An 18334-nucleotide genomic window follows, 5' to 3' on the forward strand; every position below is an offset into this window, starting at 1 on the left:
GGAGGAGTCAGAAGTGGTCAGAGATCGGTGGGGGAGGGGTCAAGGCGGGTGGGCGAGGGGCGACCATCCCCCCCCAAAACGGGGTCAAAGGTCAGTGGGGGATGGGCGGGAGGTGGGAGACCGCCCCAAATCGGGGTCAAAGGTCATTGTGGGAGGGGTCAAAGGTCACTGGGGATGGGTCAAAGGTCACTGGGGAGGGGGTCAAAGGTCACTGGGGAGGGGGTCAAAGGTCACTGGGGAGGGGTCAAAGGTCACTGTGGGAGGGGTCAAAGGTCACCGGGGGGGGTCCCGTCCTCACCGAGGTCGTTGCCGGTGCCCAGCACGATCAGCGCCCCCTGCTGGCCCCGCAGCGCCTCCGCCACCGCCCGCGGGTCCCGAGCGTCCCCCACGAGCACCCGGGAGGGGGCGGGGCCGGGCGGCAGCCGGGAGGGGTCCCGGACCAGCACGGTCACCTCGAAACCTGCGGGGGACCCCAAAAATCAACCCAGGAACCCCAAAAAATCAACCCAGGAACCCCAAAAACCCACCCGGACCAGCACGGTCACCTCGAAACCTGCGGGGGGACCCCAAAAATCCTGTCAGGGACCCCAAAAAATCAACCCAGGAACACCAAAAACCCACCCGGACCAGCACGGTCACCTCGAAACCTGCGGGGGACCCCAAAATCCTGTCAGGGACCCCAAAAATCCCGTCAGGAACCCCAAAATCCCACCCGGACCAGCACGGTCACCTCGAAACCTGCGGGGACCCCAAAAACCCCGTCAGGGACCCCAAAAATGAACCCAGGGACCCCAAAAACCCACCCGAACCAGCACGGTCACCTCGAAACCTGCGGGGGACCCCAAAAACCCCGTCAGGGACCCCAAAAATCCCATCAGGAACCCCAAAATCCCACCCGGACCAGCACGGTCACCTCGAAACCTGCGGGGGACCCCAAAAATCCACCTGGGAACCCCAAAAATCAACCCAGGAACACCAAAAACCCACCCGGACCAGCACGGTCACCTCGAAACCTGGGGGGGGGGACCCCAAAAATCCCCGTCAGGGACCCCAAAATCAACCCAGGGACCCCAAAAATGCCAATCAGGGACCCCAAAAATGAACCCAGGAAACCAAAAAACCCCATCAGGAACCCCAAAAATCCCCTCGGGAAACCCAAGAATCCACCCAGGAATCCCAAAAATCCCCCAGGGACCCCAAAATCCTTCCAGGAACCCCAAAAATTAACCCAGGGACCCCAAAAATCCCCTCGGGAAACCCAAAAATCAACCCAGGAACCCCCAAAAATCCCAATAAGGACCCCAAAAATCCACCCAGGAACCCCAAAAACCCACCCGGACCAGCACGGTCACCTCGAAACCTGGGGGACCCCAAAAACCCCATCCAGGAACCCCAAAAATCCATCAGGGACCCCAAAAAAATGAACCCAGGAACCTCCAAAATCCAATCAGGGACCCCCAAAAACCCCGTCAGGGACCCCAAAAACCCCATCAGGGACCCCAAAAATCCCCTCGGGAACCCCAAAAATCCATCCGGGAACCCCAAAATCCCATCCGGGAACTCCAAAAATCCACCCAGGGACCCCAAAAATCAACCCAGGGACCCCAAAAATCCACCAAGAGACCCCAAAAACCCACCCAGGGACCCCAAAAATCCCCTCGGGAAACCCAAAATCCCAACAGGGACCCCAAAAATTCCATCAGGGACCCCAAAAATCCACCCAGGAACCTCAAAAATCCCATCAGGGACCCCCCAAAAACCCACCCGGACCAGCACGGTCACCTCGAACCCTGAGGGACCCCAAAAACCCCGTCAGGAACCCCAAAAATCCCAACAGAAACCCCAAAAATGCCATCAGGAACCCTAAAAATCCGATCAGGGACCCCAAAAACCCACCCGGACCAGCACGGTCACCTCGAAACCTGGGGGGACCCCAAAAATCAACCCAGGAAACCCAAAAACCCACCCGGACCAGCACGGTCACCTCGAAACCTGCGGGGGACCCCAAAAACCCCGTCAGGGACCCCAAAATGCCATCAGGGACCCCAAATATACCATCCAGGAACCCCAAAAACCCACCCGGACCAGCACGGTCACCTCGAAACCTGGGGGACCCCAAAAACCCATCAGGAACCCTAAAAATCCACCCAGGAACCCCAAAAATCCCAACTGGGACCCCAAAAATCCCATCCAGTAACCCCAAAATCCCATCAGGGACCCCAAAAATCAACCCAGGAACCCCAAAAATCCCATCAGGAACCCCAAAAATCCCATCAGGGACCCCAAAAATCCACCCAGGAGCCCCAAAAATCCACCCAGGGACCCCAAAAATCCCCTCGGGAAACACAAAAATCAACTCAGGAACCCCAAAAATCCCAACAGGAACCCCAAAAACCCCATCAGGAACCCCAAAAACCCATCAGGGACCCCAAAAATCCCATCAGGGACCCCAAAAATCCCAACAGGGACCCCAAAAATCCCAACAGGGACCCCAAAAAATCCCATCAGGGACCCCAAAAATCCATCCAGGGACCCCCAAAAACCCACCTGGACCAGCACGGTCACCTCGAAACCTGGGGGACCCCAAAAATCCTGGTCAGGGACCCCAAAAATCAACCCAGGAACCCCAAAAATCCCCTCGGGAACCCCCATAAATCCACCCAGGAACCCCAAATCAACCCAGGAACCCCAAAAATGCCATCAGGGACCCCAAAAATCAACCCAGGAACCCCAAAAATCAACCCAGGAACCCCAAAATCCCATCAGGAACCCCAAAAATCCCCTCGGGAAACCCAAAAATCAACCCAGGAACCCCAAAAATCCATCCAGGACAGCCCAAAAATCAACCCAAGAACCCCAAAATCCCATCAGGGACCCCAAAATCCCAACAGGGACCCCAAAATCCCAACAGGGACCCCCAAAAACCCCGTCAGGAACCCCAAAAACCCCATCAGGGACCCCAAAAATCAACCCAGGAAACCCCAAAAATCCCAACAGGGACCCCAAAAATCCCCTCGGGAAACCCAAGAATCCACCCAGGAACCTCAAAAATCCCATCAGGAACCCCAAAAACCCCATCAGGAACCCCAAAAACCCATCAGGGACCCCAAAAATCCCATCAGGAACCCCAAAAATCCCCTCGGGAAACCCAAAAATCAACCCAGGAACCCCAAAAATCCATCCAGGACACCCCAAAAATCAACCCAAGAACCCCAAAATCCCATCAGGGACCCCAAAATCCCAACAGGGACCCCCAAAAACCCCGTCAGGGACCCCAAAAATCCCATCAGGGACCCCAAAATTCATTCAGGAACCCCAAAAATCCCCTCGGGAAACCCAAAATCCATCCAGGAACCCCAAAAATCCCAACAGGGACCCCAAAAACCCCATCAGGAAACCCAAAAATCCACCCAGGAACCCCAAAAATTCCATCAGGGACCCCAAAAACCTCCCCAGGACATCCCAAATTCCTTCAGGGACCCCCCAAAATCCCCTCAGGACCCTCCAGGACCCCCAAATTTCACTCCAGGACCCCCCAAAATCCCCCCTGGACCCCCCCAAAATCCCCCCCACCCCCTCAGGTCCCCCCCATTTTTTATCAGTGCCCCCCAAAACCTCTCCCAGCCCCCCCAAAACCCCTCCCAGTCCTTATCAGCCCCCCCAAAACCCAGATAAGCCTTATCAGCCCCCCCAAAACACGGGGAGCCCCAAAACCGTCGGAATTGAACCCAAATTTTTGGGGACCCCAAAAACCCAGGGAGCTCCAAAAGTCCTGAATTCCGAGGGGACCCCAAAATTTTAGGGAGCCCAAATTCTCAAGGAACCCCAAAATTTCTGAGACTCCCCCAAATCCAGAGAACCCCAAAAGTTCTCAGTTCCCAGGGGACCCCAAAATTTCAGGGAACCCCAAATTCCGGGGTCCCCCCAAATTCCCGTGACCCCAAAATTCTCGGGGACTCCCCCAAATTCCCAGAGACCCCCAAATCCCAAAGGACCCCAAATTCCGGGGTCTCCCCCAAATTCCAGTGACCCCAAATTCCAAAGGACCCCAAATTCCGAGGGAACCCCAAATTCCGGGGTCTCCCCCAAATTCCAGTGACCCCAAATTCCAAAGGACCCCAAACCCATCTGAACCCCAAATTCCGGGGTCCCCCCAAATTCCCAGGGCTCCCCCAAATTCCCAGGGAACCCCAAATTCCCAGGGCTCCCCCAAATTCCCAGAGACTCCCAAATCCCAAAGGACCCCAAATTCCGGGGTCTCCCCCAAATTCCAGTGACCCCAAATTCCAAAGGACCCCCAAACCCACCTGAACCCCAAGTTCCGGGGTCCCCCCAAATTCCCAGGGCTCCCCCAAATTCCCAGGGAACCCCAAATTCCCGTGACCCCAAACTCCCGTGTCTCCCCCAAATCCCAAAAGACCCCAAATTCCGAGGGAACCCCAAAATTCTCGGGGTCTCCCCCAAATTTCAAGGGACCCCAAAACCCCTCAATTCTCAAGGAACCCCAAATTCTGGGGTCCCCCCAAATTCCGGGGTCTCCCCCAAATTCCAGTGACCCCAAAATTCTCGGGGGCTCCCCCAAATTCCCAGAGACTCCCAAATTCCAGGGTCTTCCCCAAATTCCAGTGACCCTAAATTCCAAAGGACCCCAAACCCACCTGAACCCCAAATTCCGGGGTCCCCCCAAATTCCAGTGACCCCAAAATTCTCGGGGGCTCCCCCAAATTCCCAGAGACTCCCAAATCCCAAAGGACCCCAAATTCCGGGGTCTCCCCCAAATTCCAGTGACCCCAAATTCCAAAGGATCCCAAACCCACCTGAACCCCAAATTCCGGGGTCCCCCCAAATTCCCAGGGAACCCCAAATTCCCGTGACCCCAAACTCCCGTGTCTCCCCCAAATCCCAAAAGACCCCAAATTCCGAGAGAACCCCAAAATTCTCGGGGTCTCCCCCAAATTCCCAGGGTACCCCAAAACCCCTCAATTCTCAAGGAACCCCAAATTCCGGGGTCCCCCCAAATTCCAGTGACCCCAAAATTCTCGGGGACTCCCCCAAATTCCCAGAGACCCCCAAATCCCAAAAGACCCCAAATTCCGGGGTCTCCCCCAAATTCCAGTCACCCCAAATTCCAAAGGACCCCAAATTCCGAGGGAACCCCAAATTCCCGGGAACTCCCCCAAATTTCAAGGGACCCCAAAACTCAATTCTCAGGGAACCCCAAATTCCGGGATCTCCCCCAAATTCCAGTGACCCCAAAATTCTCGGGGGCTCCCCCAAATTCCCAGAGACTCCCAAATCCCAAAGGACCCCAAATTCCAGTGACCCCAAACTCCAGTGACCCCAAATTCCGGCAACTTCCCCAAATTTCCCGTGACTTCCCCAATCCCTCGTGACTTCCCCAAATTCTCACAATTTTGGGGTCCCCCCCTAAATCCCCCAATTCTCCCCCATTTTGGGGTCCCCTCGTTCCCTTTTTTGGGGTCCCCCCCATCCCAATTTTTGGGATCCCTCGTTCCCAAGGTTTTGGGATCCTCCAATCCCCCCAAATTCTCACAATTTTGGGGTCCCCCCGTTCCCGGTTTTTGGATCCCAAACTCCCCCAAATTTTGCGTTCCCTGTGCCCATTTTTGGGGTGTCCCGTGCCCGTTTTTTGAGGTCCCTCCATTCCCATTTTTGGGGTCCCAAATTCCCCCAAATTCTCACAATTTTGGGGTGTCCCGTGCCCATTTTTGGGGTCCCCTGTTCCTGGTTTTTGGGGTCCCAAACTCCCCCAAATTTCGGGATCCTCTTGCCCATTTTGGGGTCACCTTGACCATTTTTGGGGTCCTTCCATTCCCGGTTTGGGGGGGTCACAAATTCCCCCAAACTCCCCCAAATTTTGGGGTCCCTGTGCCCATTTTTGGGGTCCCTCCTGTTCCCATTTTAAGGGGTCCCAAATCCCCCCAAACTCCCCCAAATTTCGGGACCCCCGTTCCCATTTTTGGTGTCGCTCTGTTCCCGATTTTATGATCCCAAACTCCCCCAAATTTTGGGTTCCCTGTGCCCATTTTTGGGGTGTCCCGTGCCCATTTTTGGGGTCCCTCCTTTCCCGGTTTTTGGGGTCCCAAATCCCCCCAAACTCCCCCAAATTTTGGGGTCCCAGTGCCCATTTTTGGGGTGTCCCGTGCCCATTTTTGGGGTCCCTCCGTTCCCATTTTTTGGGGTCCCAAATTCCCTCAAATTCTCACAATTTTGGGGTGTCCCGTGCCCATTTTTGGGGTCCTTCCATTCCCGGTTTTTGGGGTCCCAAATCCCCCCAAACTCCCCCAAATTTCGGGATCCCCGTTCCTATTTTTGGGGTCCCTCCATTCCCGATTTTAGGATCCCAAACTCCCCCAAATTTTGGGGTCCCAGTGCCCATTTTTGGGGTGTCCTGTGCCCATTTTTGAGGTCCCTCCATTCCCATTTTTTGGGGTCCCAAATTCCCTCAAATTCTCACAATTTTGGGGTGTCCCATGCCCATTTTTGGGGTGCCCCTTTCCCGTTTTTGGGGTGTCCCGTGCCTATTTTTGGGGTCCCTCCGTTCCCGGTTTTTGGGGTCCCAAATCCCCCCAAACTCCCCCAAATTTCGGGATCCTCTTGCCCATTTTTGGGGTGTCCCGTGCCCGTTTTTGAGGTCCTTCCATTCCCAATTTTTGGGGTCCCAAATTTCCCCAAATTCTCACAATTTTGGGGTGTCCCTTTCCCGTTTTTGGGGTGTCCCGTTCCCATTTTTTGGGTCCTCCTGTTCCCATTTTAAGGGGTCCCAAATTCCCCCAAACTCCCCGAAATTTTGGGGTGTCCCTTTGCCGTTTTTGGGGTCCCTCCTTTCCCATTTTTTGGGGTCCCAAATTCCCCCAAACTCCCCCAAATTTTGGGATCCCCGTTCCCATTTTTGGTGTCCCGTGCCCGTTTTTTGGGGTCTCCTTGCCCATTTTTGGGGTCCCTCTGTTCCCGTTTTTTGGGGTCCCAAATTCCCCCAAATTTTGCATTCTCTGTGCCCATTTTTGGGGTCCTTCCGTTCCCGATTTTTGGGGTCCCAAATCCCCCCAAACTCCCCCAAATTTCGGGATCCCCTTGCCCGTTTTTGGGGTGTCCCGTGCCCATTTTTGGGGTGTCCCGTGCCCGTTTTCGGGGTGTCCCGTACCCTGCTCCAGCGCCAGCCCCAGCGTGACCCGCCCGGTTCTGCCGGTGGCTCCGAAGATCGCGATCTTCATCCCCGGTGCCGTGAACCGGACCGAACCGAACCGAACCGAACCGAACCGGATCGAACCAGACCGAACCGAACCGGATCGAACTGAACTGAACCGGATCGAACCGGGAACGGGATCGAGATCGGGATCCGGGATCGGGATTTGGGATCGGGAGCGAGACTCGAACCGGGACCGCGATCGGGACCGGAACCGAGACTGAAACCGGGATTCGGGATTGGGATCGGGATCGGCACCAGGAGCTCCGCGATGGCTCCGAGGGGTTTGGGGAGGGAACTGGGAGGGACTGGGAGGGAACTGGGAGGGACTGGGAGGGAATGGGAGGGAACTGAGAGGAACTGGGAGGGAATGGGAGGGAACTGGGAGAGACTGGGCGGGGCTGGGAGGGACTGGGAGGGACTGGGAGGGAATGGGAGGGACTGGGAGGGACTGGGAGGAACTGGGAGGGAATGGGAGGGAATGGGAGGGACTGGGAGGGACTGGGAGGAACTGGGAGGGACTGAGAGGGACTGGGAGGAACTGGGAGGGAACCGGGAGGGAATGGGAGGGAACTGGGAGGGACTGGGCGGGACTGGGAGGGAACTGGGCGGGGCGGGGCGGGACGGCCTCAGCTCGCTCGGTTCCGGTGCAGCCGTCCCTGTCGGGATGGTCCCGGTCCATATTTGATCTCAGTCCATATTTGAGCCCAGTCCATATTTGATCCCAGTCTGTATTTGATCCCGGGCTATATTTGATCCCAGTCCAAAATTGATCCCAGTCCGGATTTGATCCCAGTCTAAATAATCTCAGTCCAGTTTATCCCAGTCTGTAGGATCCCAGTCCATATTTTACCCCAGTCCCTATTTGATCCCAGTCCAGTTTATCCCAGTCTGCACAATCCCAATCCATAAGATTCCCAGTCCATATTTGATCCCAGTCCATATTTTACCCCAGTTCCTATTTGATCCCAGTCCATATTTGATCCAAATCTATTTAATCGCACTCCCTAATTGATCCCAGTCCATATTTGATTCCAAACCATATTTAATCCCAGTCCATATTTGATCCCAGTCCATATTTGATCCCAGTCCATATTTGATCCCAGTCCAAATGATCCCAGTCCCTATTTCATCCCAGTCTGTATTTGATCCCAGGCTATATTTGATCCCAGTCCAAAGTTGATCCCAGTCTGTATTTTATCCCAGTCCGTATTTTATCCCAGTCCGATTTATCCCAGTCCATATTTTACCCCAGTCCCTACTTGATCCCAGTCCAGTTTATCCCAGTCTGTGTGATCCCAATCCATAAGATTCCCAGTCCATATTTTATTGCAGTCTAAATAATCTCAGTCCAGTTTATCCCAGTCTGCACAATCCCAGTCCATATTTGATCCCAGTCCATATTTTACCCCAGTTCCTATTTGATCCCAGTCCATATTTGATTCCAAACCATATTTAATCCCAGTCCATATTTTACCCCAGTCCCTATTTGATCCCAGTCCTGATTTGATCCCAATCCATATTTTCCCCCAGTTCCTATTTGATCCCAGTCCATATTTGATCCAAATCTATTTAATCGCACTCCCTAATTGATCCCAGTCCATATTTGATTCCAAACCATATTTAATCCCAGGCCATATTTAATCCCAGTCCATATTTGATCCCAGTCCAAATGATCCCAGTCCTGATTTGATCCCAGTCCATATTTGATCCCAGTCCCTATTTGATCCCAGTCCAGTTTATCCCAGTCTGTGTGATCCCAATCCATAAGATTCCCAGTCCATATTTGATCCCAGTCTAAACAATCTTAGTCCAGTTTATCCCAGTCTGCACAATCCCAGTCCATATTTGATCCCAGTCCATATTTTACCCCAGTTCCATATTTGATCCCAGTCCTGATTTGATCCCAATCCATATTTAATCCCAGTTCCTATTTGATCCGAGTCCATATTTGATCCAAATCTATTTAATCGCACTCCCTAATTGATCCCAGTCCATATTTGATTCCAAACCATATTTAATCCCAGTCCATATTTAATCCCAGTCCTTATCGCCCTCCACACATTCCAAAAGTCTGGAATTCCAGCTCCCAGCCAGGAAAAGATGTTCCCGACCTTGAAGACAAACGGAGCAAAATCCTACAGAGACATTTCCCTGCCAGCCCTCAGGACTTCAGCTCCGGGGACTGGAAATTAAAATAATAATTGGGAAATAAAATAATTAATACTCAGGGGAGGGTTGGTGGGGACAGAGGGGTCAATTAAATCAGGTAATGGGTCAATTAAATCAGGGCAGGAGTCAATTAAATCAGGGCAGGGGTCAATTAAATCAGGGGAGGGGTCAATTAAATCAGGCAATGGGAAATTTAAATCAGGAAATGGGTCAATTAAATCAGGGGAGGGGTCAATTAAATCAGGCAATGGATGAATTAAATCAGGGCAGGGTCTCTGGTGGTCCCAGGATCAAGGGAGACACTGAGAGAGAAACAGAGCAGGCAAAGAGAGGCAGGAGAGAAAAAGGGACACAAACACAATGAGCTCAGCAGGCGGCACTGTGCAAACAGAACTGCAACCGACTGAACATGAACAGGAGAGAACTCAGTAACTCTGAGAGTTTTATTTGCTATCAAATACATCCCACACACCCAGCTACACACAATCCCCATCCCACCACACTAATTGAGATCCCACTACTCTAAACCACAGGCTGGCTGTAGAATCGAGGAAAATTTGTATGGCATGGAGTTTTTCTCAGGAGGGATTGAGCATTCTGGGGCAAGAGTGAGCTGTTTTCACTGGGATTTGAGTAGTTTTGCAGTGAAAGATTCATCTCTCTTGGCTTTTGGAGTGCAAAGAGAACGAGAAGAGAAAAAAATTCAGGTGAAATTAAAAGGAAAAGCAGCCAGGTGTGTTCCCAGCATGGATCACAGGGAATGTGAGTGACCAGGGCTGTGCCCACAGTGCCTCCTCCAGTGGGGGATGGAGCTGGAGCAGCGCACGAAGCTCTGCCCGCACTCGGGGCACTCACAGGGCTTCCCTTAGTGGTGTCTACGTTTGTGTTGGGTCAAGTGAGACCTGCTGGAGAAGCTCTTCCCACACTGGGGACACTCGTAGGGCCTCTCCCCAGTGTGGATGCGCCGGTGGGTGACGAGGGTGCAGTTCTGCCTGAATCCCTTCCCACAGTCAGGGCACTGGAAGGGTCTCTCCTCTGTGTGAGTCTGAAAGTGGCAGAAGAGATGGGCGCGGGTCTGAAACCTCTTCCTGCATTTGTCACACTCGAAGGGCCTCTCCCCTGTGTGGCTCCTCTGGTGCTTGTTCCGTTCGGAGCTCTGGCTGAAGCGCATCCCACACACGGAACACTCGAAAGGCCTTTCCCCAGTGTGGATCCTCTGGTGCACGATCAGGTGGGAGTTCCTCCTGAAGCTCTTCCCACACTCCCCGCACTTGTACGGCCTCTCCCCCGTGTGGGTCCTCTGGTGCCTGATCAGGTCCGACCTCCCTCGGAAGCTCTGCCCACACTCCCCACACTCGTAGGGCCTCTCCCCAGTGTGGGTCCTCTGGTGCCTGATCAGATGGCTGAGCTGGCTGAAGCTCTTCCCACACTCCCCACACTCAAAGGGCGTCTCCCCATTGTGAATCCTGTGGTGCCTGAGCAGATTGCTGCGCTGGCTGAAGCTCTTCCCGCACTCCCCACACTCAAAGGGCCTCTCCCCAGTGTGGATCCTCTGGTGCTCGATCAGTTGGGAGTTCCACCTGAAGCTCTTCCCACACTCCCCGCACGTGTGGGGCTTCTCCCCATCACGGAGCTGCTCACGGAGCACCAGCTCCGAGCTCTGCCTCCGTCTCCGGCCGCCTTCCCGCCCCAGGCCGGCTCTTTCCCCCTCACATCCCCGCCGGCTGCGTTTGCAGCCCCTCCTCGTGCGGCATCTCCGCGCCTGTTCCTCCCCGTTGCCTTCCTGCGCCGTGGAGCCGCTCAAAACGGCCTCTTCCACCAGCTCCTGCCGCGGGCATTTGTCCTCCCTGCTCTCCATGCTCCGCTCCTGCTCTGGGGGAGGAAGGACAAGGACACGATGGGATTTGCCTCCGTGCCACAGCCGAGGGCAACGAGATCCCCCCAGGCCGTCCCCGGCAGGACGGCACCGCCACCCCCCGATGTCCCCCCGAGGGGCCTTTTCCGCTCAGCCTTGGACTTCTTCATTCTCCAAACATCCCCCCAAAAACCCAACCCAGGGACCCCCCGGGATATCAGGGCCAGGCTCCCGTCCCTGCTCACCGGCGCGTTCCGGGGGGCGATGATCCCACAGGTGAGGGCTGCGAATTCAGGCAGGGCTCCAGATCGTGGATCCGTCCGCTCAGCCTCGATCCGCCTTTGTCCCTCCTCTTCCTCCCGCTCCTCCTCTTCCATCCCCCCTCCCGCTCCTCAGCGTTATCTCCGCCTCCTTCTCCTCTTCCATCCCGCCCCTTCCATCCCTTCTCCTCGTTCTCCTCCCCAACTCCGCCTTCTTCCCCTCCTTCACTCGCTGCTCTCTCTCCGCCTTCATCCCTCCCCTTCTATCTTCCTTAGTCCTGCTCCTCTCCCCCAACCGGCTGGAACCGTGAGGGGAAAGTGGGCAGGGAAATGGCGGAACCGTGAGGGTAAAAGGGGGCAGGGAAAGGGCGGAACCGTGAGGGTAAAAGGGGGCAGGGAAATGGCGGAACCGTGAGGGTAAAAGGGGGCAGGGAAAGGGCGGGAACCGTGAGGGGAAAGGGGGCTGGGAAATGGCGGAACCGTGAGGGGAAAGGGGGCAGGGAAAGGGCGGGAACCGTGAGGGGAAAGGGGCGGGCTCAGGCCAAGGGCGGCAACTCTGAGGGGACAATCTGGGAGGCGGCACTGTGCAAACAGAACTGTAAGTGACTGAACATGAACGGGAGAGAAATCAGTAACTCTGAGAGTTTTATTTCGTATCAAATACATCCCACACACCCAGCCCAAGATAATCCCCATCCAACCACCCTAACTGAGGTCACGCTTCTCCCAGTCTCCTTCCAGCCCAGTCTTACTCAGGTGGCTGAGAATCGAGTGAGTTTTTTAAGACATTGACATTTTTGAGTTGCGATTGAGCAGTTTTGTTGTAAGATCGAGATGTATTATGTGGGATTTGAGTGGTTTTGAGGTGACAGATCCATCCCTCGTAGATTCTGGAGTGCAAAGAGATGGAGAAAGAAGAAATATTAAGGCCAAACTAAAATTTGAAGCCTCCATGTCTGTTCCCAGCATGGATCACAGAGAATGTGAGTGACCAGGGCTGTGCCCACAGTGCCTCCTCCAGTGGGGGATGGAGCTGGAGCAGCGCACGAAGCTCTTCCCGCACTCGAGGCACTCACAGGGCTTCCCTTAGTGGTGTCTACGTTTGTGTTGGGTCAAGTTAGAGCTGCTGGAGAAGCTCTTCCCACACTGGGGACACTCGTAGGGCCTCTCCCCAGTGTGGATGCGCCGGTGGGTGACGAGGGTGGAGTTGTACTTGAATCCCTTCCCGCAGTCGGGGCAGCGGAAGGGCCTCTCCTCTGTGTGAATCAGATAGTGCCTGAAGAGATCAGAGCTGGTCTGAAACCTCTTCCTGCATTTATCACACTCGAAGGGCCTCTCCCCAGTGTGGATGTGCCGGTGTTTCATGAGGTTGGACTTCTGCCTGAATCCCTTCCCACAGTCGGGGCATTGGAAGGGCCTCTCCTCTCTGTGACTCTGAAAGTGGCGGAAGAGATTGGCGCGGGTCTGAAAGCTCTTCCCACACTTGGAACATTCGAAGCACCTCTCTCCTGTGTGGCTCCTCTGGTGCCTGTTCCAGGCGGAGCTGTGGCTGAAGCGCATCCCACACACGGAACACTCGAATGGCCTTTCCCCAGTGTGGAACCTTTCGTGCTCGATCAGGTGGGAGCTCCGATTGAAACACTTCCCGCACTCCCCACACTCGTAGGGCTTCTCCCCAGTATGGATCTTCTGGTGCTTGATCAGTTCGCACTTCCTCCTGAAACTATCCCCACACTCCCCACACTCGTAGAGCCTCTCCCCAGTGTGGATCCTCTGGTGCCTGGTCAGTTCGGAGTTCCACCCGAAGCTCTTCCCACACTGCCCACACTCAAAGGGCCTCTCCCCAGTGTGGGACCTCTGGTGCCTGATCAGATTGTGGCGCTGGCTGAAGCTTTTCCCACACTCCCCACACTCATAGGGCTTCTCCCCCGTGTGAATTCTCTGGTGCGTGATCAAATGGGAGTTGCTGCTGAAGCTCTACCCACACTCCCCGCACGTGTGGGGCTTCTCCCCATCACGGAGCTGCTCACGGAGCACCAGCTCCGAGTTCTGCTTCCATCTCCGGCCGCCTTCCCGGCCCAGGCCGGCTCTTTCCCCCTCACATCCCCGCCGGCTGCGTTTGCAGCCCCTCCTCGTGCGGCATCTCCGCGCCTTTTCCTCCCCGTTGCCTTCCTGCGCCGTGGAGCCGCTCAAAACGGCCTCTTCCACCAGCTCCTGCCGCGGGCATTTGTCCTCCCTGCTCTCCGCTCTTGCTCTGGGGGAGGAAGGACAAGGACACGATGGCATTTGCCTCCGTGCCACAGCCGAGGGCAACGAGATCCCCCCAGGCCGTCCCCGGCAGGACGGCACCGCCACCCCCCGATGTCCCCCCGAGGGGCCTTTTCAGCTCAGCCTTGGACTTCTTCATTCTCCAAACATTCCCCCAAAAACCCAACCCAGGGACCCCCCGGGATATCAGGGCCGGGCTCCCGTCCCTGCTCACCGGCGCGATGCGGGGGGAGATGATCCCACAGGCGGGGGCTGCGAATTCAGGCTGGGCTCCAGAGCGTGGATCCGTCCGCTCAGCCTCGATCCGCCTTTGTCCCTCCTCTTCCTCTTCCTCCCGCTCCTCCTCTTCCATCCCAACCCCCCCCCGCTCCTCAGCGTTATCTCCGCCTGCTTCTCCTCTTCCATCCCGCCCCTTCCATCCCTTCTCCTCTTTCTCCTCCCAACCCCGCCTTCTTCCCCTCCTTCCATCGCTGCTCTCTCTCCGCCTTCATCCCTCCCCTTCTATCTTCCTTAGTCCTGCTCCTCTCCCCCAACCGGCTGGAACCGTGAGGGGAAAGTGGGCAGGGAAATGGCGGAACCGTGAGGGGAAAAGGGGGCAGGGAAAGGGCGGGAACCGTGAGGGGAAAGGGGGCAGGGAAATGGCGGAACCATGAGGGTAAAAGGGGGCAGGGAAAGGGCGGAACCGTGAGGGTAAAAGGGGACAGGGAAATGGCGGAACCGTGAGGGTAAAAGGGGGCAGGGAAAGGGCGGGAACCGTGAGGGGAAAGGGGGCTGGGAAATGGCGGAACCGTGAGGGGAAAAGGGGACAGGGAAAGGGCGGGCAACGTCAGGGGAAAGGGGCGGGCTCAGGCCAAGGGCGGCAACTCTGAGGGGACAATCTGGGAGGCTGCACTGTGCAAACAGAACTCTAAGTGACTGAACATGAACGGGAGAGAAATCAGTAACTCTGAGAGTTTTATTTCGTATCAAATACATCCCACACACCCAGCCCAAGATAATCCCCATCCAACCACCCTAACTGAGGTCACGCTTCTCCCAGTCTCCTTCCAACCCAGTCTTACTCAGGTGGCTGAGAATCGAGTGAGTTTTTTAAGACATTGACATTTTTGAGTTGCGATTGAGCAGTTTTGTTGTAAGATCGAGATGTATTATGTGGGATTTGAGTGGTTTTGAGGTGACAGATCCATCCCTCGTAGATTCTGGAGTGCAAAGAGATGGAGAAAGAAGAAATATTAAGGCCAAACTAAAATTTGAAGCCTCCATGTCTGTTCCCAGCATGGATCACAGAGAATGTGAGTGACCAGGGCTGTGCCCACAGTGCCTCCTCCAGTGGGGGATGGAGCTGGAGCAGCGCACGAAGCTCTGCCCGCACTCGGGGCACTCACAGGGCTTCCCTTAGTGGTGGCTCCGTTGGTGTGTGTTCAAGTGAGAGCTCTGTGAGAAGCTCTTCCCACACTGGGGACACTCGTAGGGCCTCTCCCCAGTGTGGATGCGCCGGTGCCTGATGAGGCTGCAGTTCTCCCTGAATCCCTTCCCACACTCAGGGCACTGGAAGGGTCTCTCCTCTGTGTGAGTCTGAAAGTGGCAGAAGAGATGGGCGCGGGTCTGAAACCTCTTCCTGCATTTGTCACACTCGAAGGGCCTCTCTCCTGTGTGGCTCCTCTGGTGCTTGTTCCGGTGGGAGCTCTGGCTGAAGCGCATCCCACACACGGAACACTCGAAAGGCCTTTCCCCAGTGTGGATCCTCTTGTGCACGATCAGGTTGGAGCTCACTGTGAAGCTCTTCCCACACTCCCCACACACGTAGGGCCTCTCCCCAGTGTGGGTCCTCTGGTGCTCGATCAGTTCGCAGTTCCACCTGAAGCTCTTCCCACACTCCCCGCACGTGTGGGGCTTCTCCCCAGTGTGGATCCTCTGGTGCTTGATCAAGTGGGAATTCCTACTGAAGCTCTTCCCACACTCCCCGCACGTGTGGGGCTTCTCCCCATCACGGAGCTGCTCACGGAGCACCAGCTCCGAGCTCTGCCTCCGTCTCCGGCCGCCTTCCCGGCCCAGGCCGGCTCTTTCCCCCTCACATCCCCGCCGGCTGCGTTTGCAGCCCCTCCTCGAGCGGCATCTCCGCCCTTTTTCCTCCCCGTTGCCTTCCTGCGCCGTGGAGCCGCTCAAAACGGCCTCTTCCACCAGCTCCTGCCGCGGGCATTTGTCCTCCCTGCTCTCCATGCTCCGCTCCCGCTCTGGGGGAGGAAGGACAAGGACACGATGGGATTTGCCTCCGTGCCACAGCCGAGGGCAACGAGATCCCCCCAGGCCGTCCCCGGCAGGACGGCACCGCCACCCCCCGATGTCCCCCCGAGGGGCCTTTTCCGCTCAGCCTTGGACTTCTTCATTCTCCAAACATCCCCCAAAAAACCCAACCCGGGGACCCCCCGGGATATCAGGGCCGGGCTCCCGTCCCTGCTCACCGGCGCGATGCGGGGCCGATGATCCCACAGGCGGGGGCTGCGAATTCAGGCTGGTCGACCGCGTGGATCCGTCCGCTCAGCCTCGATCCGCCTTTGTCCCTCCTCTTCCTCTTCCTCCCGCTCCTCCTCTTCCATCCCAACCCCCCCCCGCTCCTCCCCAGACGCCGCCTCTTCCTCATCGTTCATCCCTGCCCTTCCCTCCCTCCTCCTCCTCCCCCAGCAGCAGCCGCACTCTCCGTGCCCCGTTCCCGCAGCCCTCGCAGCCGCGGCAGGAGCGCGGATGGAGCCGGGACAGGTCGGGATGGGCAGCGCGGGGCTCTCGGCTGCTCCAGCCGCTGCGGGAGGGGTGAACCCGGCCCGGGCCAAAGGAGAGGCGAACTGGGCAAACTGGGGGCTGAACATCCAAACTGGGCCTTGCTGGGGACCCTGCCTGGCCACTGCCAGCCCTTGGGGCTCCTCTCGGCACATCCGCCAGGGGGGAACGCACACAGGGCTGGGGGATCCCGGCAGTGGAAGCGCTGCCAGGGACGGGGCTGCGCTGGGATCGCACTGGGAGTGACTGGGGCTGTACTGGTTCTGTACTGACATCATACTGGGGTCGTACTGGGAGTGACTGGGGCTGTACTGGTTCTGTACTGACATCACACTGGGAGCGACTGGGACTGTACTGGTTCTGTACTGACATCATACTGGGAGTGACGGGGGCTGTACTGGTTCTGTACTGACATCATACCGGGGTCCTACTGGGAGTGCCTGGGGTGCACTGGTTCTGTACTGACATCATACTGGGAGTGACTGGGGCTGTACTGGTTCTGTACTGACATCATACCGGGGTCGTACATGGAATTACTGGGACTGTACTGGCTTTGCACTGACACCACGCTGGGATGACACTGGGATTGTAGTGAGTTTGTACAGACATCATTCCAGATCACACTGCGTTCCCAGGGCAGATTGTGATCGCACTCATGGGGGCTGGGATCATACTGGGATCATACTGGGAGTGGCTACAATCATACTGGGATAAGAGTGGCTGTGATTGGACCCTCAATGGGGGCTTCTGGGAGCTACCAGGCCCATGCTGGGAGCCAACTGGGGACTGAATTAGAGGAACTGGGAGCAACTGGGGTAAAAGTGGGGGCAAGTGAACCACGCTGAGGTGACTGGGAGTGCCTGGCAATGACTGCCAGAATGTTCAGGGCAACTGGGATATACTGGGAGGGTCGGAGACCATGCAGGTGGTGATTGGCACCAAACTGGGACTGACTGGGATGGTGTTGGGGGAACTGGGAACACGCTGGGGGCGAGTGGGAGTGACCGGGCCATTTCTGGGAGAGACTGGGATCACACTGGGAGTGCCTGGGACTATGCCAGGGACAACTGGGAGAACGGAGAACACACTGGATGAAAGTGGGAGGAACTGGGAGCAACTGGGACCATGCTGGGAGACAATTGCATCATCATGGGGAATCACTGGGAGGGAGTGACCTCGTCTGGGAGTGACTGGGATCAGGCAGGGAGGCAGGGGAAGTGACCAGGATGATACTGGGAGTGCACAGGCCCATACTGGGAATGACCAGGCTATTACTGGGATTGTCCAGGAAACTGGAATCGCACGGGGGAGCAACTGGGCTCATACTGGGAGCAGCCACTGCAGACCCCGGATGTCTCCCCGAGGGCCATTTGCGGCTCGGCTTTGGGGCCCTGCCAGCTGCAAACATCCCCCCGAAACAAACCCCAAACCCAGGCACCCCCCGGGATATTTGGGCCGCGCTCCCCCTCCCCAGGAACCTGCGGGATGTGGGGCGATGCTTCTGGGGCTGGGGCACTTTGAGGGAGCGCCTGGGGCACGAGATGCTCCCTCTCCTCTTCTGCTGTGGCGGCTGCTCCGACTCTTCCTCACTCCGTCCTCTTCCTCCCCCGATCCCGGTGGCCGAATTGCGGAAACCGTGAGGGGAAAGGGGGCAGGGAAAGGGCGGGAACCGTGAGGGGAAAGGGGGCAGGGAAAGGGCGGGAACCGTGAGGGGAAAGGGGGCAGGGAAAGGGCGGAACCGTGAGGGGAAAGGGGCGGGCTCAGGCCAAGGGCGGCAACTCTGAGGGGACACTCTGG

At 56.6% G+C, this 18334-nt stretch overlaps 2 protein-coding genes across 2 annotated transcripts; both read right to left on the minus strand.

Annotated features, from left to right (window-relative positions):
* Positions 1-298: 298 nt before the first annotated feature.
* Positions 299-7564, minus strand: BLVRB (biliverdin reductase B; the record flags this gene model as incomplete). Its single annotated transcript, XM_074534302.1, is given in 2 exon segments — positions 299-460; positions 7166-7564. Coding segments are annotated over 2 exon segments (232 nt in total), but the record flags the coding sequence as incomplete, so codon positions are not given.
* A 2256-nt stretch (positions 7565-9820) lies between these two features.
* Positions 9821-16335, minus strand: LOC141727973 (uncharacterized). Its single transcript, XM_074534261.1, is given in 5 exon segments — positions 9821-11375; positions 12584-13748; positions 13977-14174; positions 14297-14299; positions 15159-16335. Coding segments are annotated over 5 exon segments (3435 nt in total). The 5' UTR covers positions 15983-16335; the 3' UTR covers positions 9821-10130.
* Positions 16336-18334: the final 1999 nt, after the last annotated feature.

This window comes from Zonotrichia albicollis, unplaced genomic scaffold, assembly GCF_047830755.1.
Source record: "Zonotrichia albicollis isolate bZonAlb1 unplaced genomic scaffold, bZonAlb1.hap1 Scaffold_73_unloc_1, whole genome shotgun sequence".
Lineage (NCBI taxonomy): Eukaryota > Metazoa > Chordata > Aves > Passeriformes > Passerellidae > Zonotrichia > Zonotrichia albicollis.